The 7883-nt window shown below is 32.7% G+C and overlaps 1 protein-coding gene across 1 annotated transcript; it reads left to right on the top strand.

The window, feature by feature from the left end:
• Positions 1-1450: 1450 nt before the first annotated feature.
• LOC124534715 (collagenase-like) lies at positions 1451-6271 on the top strand. The gene is made up of 5 exons (XM_047110702.1): positions 1451-1701; positions 4381-4648; positions 5201-5299; positions 5646-5842; positions 6120-6271. The coding sequence occupies exons 1-5, from the start codon at positions 1522-1524 to the stop codon at positions 6222-6224; spliced, it is 849 nt and encodes a 282-aa protein (XP_046966658.1). The 5' UTR covers positions 1451-1521; the 3' UTR covers positions 6225-6271.
• Positions 6272-7883: the final 1612 nt, after the last annotated feature.

Raw genomic sequence — 7883 nt, 5'->3', positions numbered from 1 at the left:
AACGAAGCGTTTTCAAAAAAATTGTTTTATTGTTAGTGTTTAGTAACTTTTATCTCTGGAGAATATTAATATTCAGTAATAGAATGTAGATTATATAAAATAACAAGTTTGGTAAGTAGGATTAATTTATTGAGTAGACACCCACTAAGAAAGGAATTTTGGAACTTCTTTCTCTAAGGGAGTGAAATAGGAGTTAAACCATTGTATGGAAGACCGTCATTTTTAAAGTTAAAAAACATAAAATTTTATTTTTGGAATACTGATTAAAATAAAACAATACTTATTTCAGCGTTTTTGGATATTCTTTCCCTAAAGGGGTGAAAAAGGGTTGAAAGTCTGTATAGTAGTCCGTCATTTTTTTTAAATTAGAGACATGAACTAAAAATTAGTAGATACGTATTTTAATTTACTGGATATTTTAACCCTGAGGGGTGAAATAAGGGTTTCTTATATAGGTTAATCTGAAAGTCCGCCATCTTTGAAGTTAGAAACATGAAGCTATATTTTTGGGAAACTGGTTAGAATTTATAAGAGCCGAGATGGCCCTGTGGTAAGAACACGTGCATCTTAACCAATGATTGCAGGTTCAAACCCAGGCCGGATTGGAACAGCGATTGGTCGAATATGTTCCAAAACTTCTCCTCAAAAGGTGAGGAGGCCTTAGCTCAGCAGTGAGAAATTTACAGGCCGTTGATGTCGTTGTTGTTGGTTAGAAATAAGTAAAAGAAAGGTTAGTCTTGAGATCCTTCATTTTTAAGTTAGAAGAGTGTCGTGCTAATAATGTTAATAGACTAGAATAGACTCCATATGCAACGGCACCAGACTAATAGTTACGGCACTCCATCGGAATCTCATAAGGGCTACAGTTATCACTTGATGATGAAGAGATGAGAAATAGTGTATATTTTAAGTTCAAAAGTTTGTGCTTACAGTCAATTAACAAAGCACAAGGTCAAATCTTAAAAATGGACTGCATATACATGAATGTACCACCACTGTTAAATAATTAAAATTGGATCGTAACTGGCGCCGTAACGCGTTACGTAACAAAGCGGCTTAGCCTCCCATAAGAAATTATCACTTCAAAAATTATTTTCGTACGCAAAATTATAGCTTGATTGCATATCGTGTTTCATAATTAATTATACTTACTTAGATTAAAATTGATTGTTCACTACATCATTCGAACAAACACTTTAAATTATATCACCAATTCAAAAGTTCGTGAACCAATAAAATTGTTCGCTGCAGAACACGTGTTCGTATAACTGACATAGTATTAACATGCCAAAATTTATATTTAAGTCTCGTGATTCTTTTTGATTTCTTTTAAATTTTCATATATTATTTTATTAACAACGTATAGCAAAAATACTCGTCTCGTCTGCGAGCTACCTAAAAGATCATATGCATTTGATTACCTTCAGTTACAATCAGTAAACTGATAACTCAGTATTATAAGATATTTCACTCGATATCGTCACAATTATAAATGTCATTAAAACAATAAACAGTGTAAACATGCTTTTAATTTTCTTATTTTTGTGTTCTTTTAATTATTTTGTGAGAACGGAAAATGTACGGGATGGCTACCACAAAGCTATCGGGATACCGGCGGCTCATAAGATTATGGCTATGGAGGGGGTTAGCAGAATCGTAGGGGGTGGTCCGGCGGCTACTATCACTGCGTTCCCCTATCAGGTTTGAAAAACAATCTATACTAATATAATAAAGATATTGAATTAGATCATTTGTATATAGGAAGTAATCTCCGTAAGTAATTTTTTTTTACTAGGAGAATGCTACATTATCCCATTTTTACCTTTACCCTTTTTTTCATTAATAACGATCCAAGCGAAACCCGGGCGTTCTACTAGTAATAATTAAAAATATTAAAATTGTGCGTTTTGTCTTGGTAGTAAACTTTTGCCCATGTCATGACATACGACATAAACTATAATAATTATAAGATACAAATATCAAAAAGGATTTCAGTAAGTCTGTCAATTTAACAAGTTAACTCGTATCACACAGGTGTAGGAATAGGTATTCAGTAACAAGAAACTCACTACAGAAGACGAGTGTGAAATGTCCGAATGAAATATAATGATCAATGTCACATTAATATGTGACATTGATCATTATATTTATCAAATTCATAAAATACACGTATCAAACTAATGTGTTACTACAAGCCAGATGTTATAGAAAATCGTCCAATATAAAAAAAATTAAAATAAAAAGTATAATCTTCGAATGCTCAGACAATATTTTAAGGCAATTTATTTTGATGATTGTCGAATCAAATATTTTTGATAAAGAAGCTTTAATATGTAAAAGGGACTCATAAATTATTATTCATAATAAAAAAATACTTTCAAAATGTTTAAAAACATCCTTTACAAATATCGACGTTATTACAATAATTTGTTGGAAATAACGTTGTTTTCATTAACAATTTCAGTTGCCTTGGTCATCTCTAAAGATGTACGTTAATTTGTAATGGTTACCGTAAATTAGTTATGCGTAACATAAAAAAACTTACCGTCATAAAATTATTAATTGATTTAAACAAAGGTATCGTGCTTATCTGTCTTATAATAAAAAAGTAAGAACAAGCAAAAACAAACAAAGCAACGCTTGTTTAGATCAATATATTACCCAAATCATTACATATTATAAAACAAAGTCCGTCTATCTAACGTGGTAATTTGCAAAAATATGTGTCTTTATCGATATTAGAAAATGGCGTACCTAGTGTCACGTGAAACACAGCAATTCTACAAGGAAATGTTACAATAATCGTAATTATATCGTATTTCAAGGAAATGCATTACATTAATATAGTCAATTAATGATTTCAAAGATCACTGCTAACGAGAATACAAAGCTGGGAAGAAAACGCACTTACAATGTAAGTCAACTGATTTTGATACGATCAGACTGATTTGATTTGGTCATTTTCATTAACTTCAATTCCCTTTGCCATTTCTAAAGATATTAACAATGTTTTCTCTCCTACTTTTAACCAACCATACGGAATTTTTTTTCTTGCAAATAAAAACATTTTAATTCAAAAATTAAAAAGTTCTGAGCCAACAAAAATAAATCAATACAAACAAATTGAAAATCTTTTTTGTTCGTAGTCCATTAAAAACAGTAATACATCCGCTATTTATTTTTTATTTCTTCATTCAAACCGGACCAAATAGCTGCCATCAAATCTTAATTAATTTAGCATAATTAAATTTATTGACATCTGTGTTCAGCGGAATGTCACTGATGGCTTAATGGAAGAGGTAATTTGTAATAGTACTGCGTTACGTATACACGTGTATTTGTATTATCATTAATTTAGTTCTAGCAAACGTTCAACCTCCATATTAATCACCTATGTTATAATTACCCTCTATCAGTATACGCTGTGTGATTATTCCCGACCTTATATTTGGAGCCTGTGAGCATAGTTATTTTTTTTTAATTCAGCAATTACATCGAAATTGCGAAAACAAAAAACAACATTTTTTAAATTTCGAATGTAAATTGAAAGGAAAGGAGGAAAAACCGCAGCCTTAGGCTCAAACAAAATCAGCCAGCTGGTAAATTGGTCACTGCTACGATCGATTTACTTCGATGCTCAATTCATATAAATTCATTATTTTCATCGTATTATATATTTCGGTGTAAGTAAAACATCAAAGTCTACAGATATTAAAATTATTTTGCTTTTCAAAGGAGGTTTTTTAGTATCTTTTTTATGTTATATATTGTTGTACCGTCCTGGGGTAATTCAACCATGTTTTGCACAACCATCAAGTTTTGGGGGGGAGGAGGATCGGGCCTCCGGAACTCTCACTTACCGGACAAAACATAGTTACCATAGTTACCACTTTACGCCGATTTTAAGTGAGAGAGTGGTACTTCCCCGGACGTGCCTGCCCATTCGTCTGTTACCCGAAGGTATACAGTGGCACTACCACTATAGAATTGTATTTGGGATTTCGTGATGACAAATCAACAATCGAGATGGCCCAGTGGTTAGAACGCGTGCATCTTAACCGATGATTGCGGGTTCAAACTCAGGCAAGCACCACTGATTCATGTGCATAATTAGTCTTTATAATTCATCTCGTGCTCAGCGGTGAAGAAAAAGATCGTGAGGAAACCTGCATGTGACAAATTTCTTAGAAATTCTGCCACATGTGTATTCCACCAACCCGCATTGGAACAGCGTGGTGGAATATGTTCCAAACCTTCTCCTCAAAAGGAGAGGAGGCCTTTAGCCCAGCAGTGGGAATTTACAGGCTGATGTTGTTATGTTGTTGTAATTGAGATATTTATCAATAATGATTAAATTCATAAACATATTTTTGGAAACAGGCAGGTATAGTCGTGACGTTGACAACTAAAAAGACATCCGTCTGTGGAGGTGCTCTGATATCCAATACCAGAGTCCTCACCGCTGCACATTGCTGGTGGGATGGCGAGAGCCAGGCTTCACAGTTCACCATCGTTCTGGGTTCTCTTCTACTCTTCTCTGGGGGAACCAGGATAGTAACCAAGGATATTGTTACCCATCCGAATTGGAATATAAACGATTTGAGCCATGATATCGCGATTGCGAAAATATCCAGTATTGAATTTAATAGTAAGTATTACAATCATAGTGAAAAAAAACTTTTATAATATAAAAAAAAAAACAACTTTGGCCACAATTTGTCACCAAATAAAAAATAGTGGTCAACTTTTCTATAATATTAATTTTAATGAGCGTTAGCTATCACTGAGGTTTAGGACCTTTGGTTGGTCCTAAATGGACCATTTATAATAATACATATTTTTTTACAAAACAAACATAATTTTAATCTCACTCATTCGTAGTCATGGCAAAGCAAGTTATACCATGTAGATTTATGTAGATTATTGAAAATATAATCTTCTATTAGTAATTAACAGCAAATTATATTAATTATGGTACTATGCATCTGATAGCATTAGTTAAGGGCTATCATAATATTATGTTAATTATCAAGCCAATATTCTGCTGTGGCTGTATTCTACTCATCACATGCTAAATTTGCTGTTAATTTAATTGACGAAAAAACGGCCAAACATAGACACGAAACCATTCTCGTAAATAATGGGGAACTGAAAACATTAATTTTAAATCATTGAACGGTAATCAATTCATTATTTTCAGGCAATATTCAAGCGATTGCCTTACCAGCAATCAGTGATGTACGACAGGACTTCTCTGGACTTACCGCGACCGCCAGTGGTTATGGAAAAACAAGAGATGGTAAAGATCATTTTCTAAATTAAGTTTGCATATTTTTATACCAACTTGCAACCAGTATAATGATATTTACTGACATCTAATTAAAACCACTTGGAAAATATGATTTCGAATGTTGAATCTACTGCCAAAACCATCTAAAATATCAAAAGTTTTAACAAATAAAACATTTAAATTTACATGTTTTAAATTTTAATTAAAATATTCCACGCATTTTTACCATCTACATAATGTAATTAATAAAGGTATTCGAACAGAGCATTACTGGAATAGCTTTTTTTTCAACGTATTTTTATGAAATTTTAGTCTTTTATTTTTTATCTGCATTTAAAATATCATACTTTTCTAGCCCAGAACAACTTCCCAGCCAGCACGAATCTTCATCATGTAGACTTGGAAATTCTTACCAATGCCGTTTGTCAGAGAAGTTTTGACATACCAATTCACGGCAGCCAAATGTGTACCAAAGGAGTTCGAGGTATTGGAACATGTGATGGAGATTCAGGAGGACCGCTGACAGTAATATGGAAAAATCAACGGACTTTGGTAAGGTCTTCCAACCAACTAATCAACAATCAACATCATCCCTCAGCACCTTTACATCTTTTTGCGTCAGAAATTTCTCGTTCTGAAATATTTCACTTCAAAAATGTCATAAACATATTTTACAACTTGCCCCAGTGACTTTTAATTAAAAATTCACATAATTTGCTAAAGCATTTCAGCCCAAGATAATTACAAAAGAGTGATAATTTGAGCCTCCCCGTTTTCGAGCGTAAATAATGTTTTTGAACTCTCTGTATTTATTGTATATTCGTTTTAGGTGGGGATAGTATCTTTTGGAGTGGGTGATGGCTGCCAGGCAGGTTTCCCATCTGTCTACACCCGCGTAACAGCGTTTTTACCATGGATCCAAGGCAATATGTAAACAAAAAAAACGCTCGGCTATACTTAAATAAATATCGATATAATTAATAAAGATTTACAATAAACGTCTTCCTATTTATTTCAGTATAAAACGACCACAATTTAGAATATTAAAAGTAAATAATATTAAAATAGTAGTGAAAAAGTTATAAAATTAATTTCTTCTCACCGTATCATAATAACACATAAACTAAAACCTTATTCGATCAAACATAACATGAATTTACTACAAAAAATTATATTTTTGGTAACATAAGTAGATTGACAGAAGCCGTTGTCGTTTATGACCAAACATGGCATTTTATAGATCAACTTTTGTTGGGCATCCTGAGTAACAGCGCACCGCTTTAACGGATTACGGGGCGTAGAAATAAGCAAATTATATAATTCTAATTTGTGTGTTTGATCAAATAACTCTGAAAATTATAATTTAGTTATAAAATATTTGATTTTTAACTTTGAACGGGATTTACTTAAAACAATATCAAATAGAAATTTAGATTATCCCTATTTAAACACCTATGTTAAACACAAATTATTTTACATAGAGTTTATTCACGTGTTATTTTAATGAACTCATTAGTTTTATTGTTTAAATATCATTGTTATAATGTCAAGCTGAAGATTTCAACTGAGTGGACCATACAGGGATTTTCACTATGGCTGGTCTTGCACTGTACGCATCCAACGGCTTCCTGTGAAACTTACCAGATCACCGTTCCAAGAAGGCTTAGTCACACATACGCTGTGTATTTCGGTTTTTAATGTTATAATAGAGTCGAGATGGCCCAGTGGTTAGAATGCGTGCATCTTAACCAATGACTGCGAGTTCAATAACAGAAAAGCACTACTGATACATGTGCTTAATTTGTGTTATAACTCATCTCGTGCTCGGCGGTAAACTCTGCGTGTGTTAATACCATATAAATTCTGCCACATGTGCATTCCACCAACCTACATTGGAACAGCGTGGTGGAATATGTTCCAAATCTTCTTCTCAAAGTGAGAGAGAGGAGGCCTTAGCCCAGCAGTGAGTAATTTATAGGCTGTTGTTGTTGTTGTGGACCCCAATGAGAAAGTACTTCGAAAGAAAGTGACGGTTTATCAGTAAAGGATGTTCGTCACTTTTTTTATTCATCAGTTAAAGTGATGAAAAGCAATAATTATGAACCTCGATACAAATTTTCATCCATCTTTCAAATATTCCTCTCTAACTGTACTCATGGTGAGTAAAGAATACTCATGGCAATTTTATTCTGTTGGACCTACCGTTTTAAGTTGTGCGTTGTATCTTAATCAGTCATTAAAAATATATGTTTAAAAACATTGCAAAATTTTTACTTAAGTATTTTCTTTAATTCATTTTTTCTGTGATAATATAAAGTACTTCAAATAATTATTGTGTCTAGCATACTTATCAGCAATGCATTCATAAGGACCAAAATATTCCGCGCGTATTTAATATTTTGTAATAGGCTTATTAATGTTTTGCCTCAAAAGATAAATAAATTAATTATTGATAGTTATAGATCGATAGTTGACATAAATATGTTCAAACAAACATTTTGTTTCAATCCAGTTAAAACCAGTTATACTGTGTAAAGCTGTCACGACTAACTCTGTTCAGCAGAGTGCTTACTTTCGAACAACTTTTCTAAAC

The sequence above is a fragment of the Vanessa cardui genome, chromosome 13 (assembly GCF_905220365.1).
Source record: "Vanessa cardui chromosome 13, ilVanCard2.1, whole genome shotgun sequence".
Taxonomy (NCBI): Eukaryota; Metazoa; Arthropoda; class Insecta; order Lepidoptera; family Nymphalidae; genus Vanessa; species Vanessa cardui.
Note: the sequence above shows the minus strand (reverse complement) of the source record. Positions and strands in the feature narration are given on the sequence as shown.

What these genes read in the sequence shown, in the direction of transcription:
- LOC124534715 (XM_047110702.1), top strand. Translation starts at nt 1,522, where the DNA reads ATGCTTTTAATTTTCTTATTTTTGTGTTCTTTTAATTATTTTGTGAGA. An exon ending in TCACTGCGTTCCCCTATCAG is followed by an intron (nt 1,702 to 4,380) that starts GTTTGAAAAACA and finishes TTTTGGAAACAG; the next exon opens with GCAGGTATAGTCGTGACGTT. An exon ending in TTATGGAAAAACAAGAGATG is followed by an intron (nt 5,300 to 5,645) that starts GTAAAGATCATT and finishes ATACTTTTCTAG; the next exon opens with CCCAGAACAACTTCCCAGCC.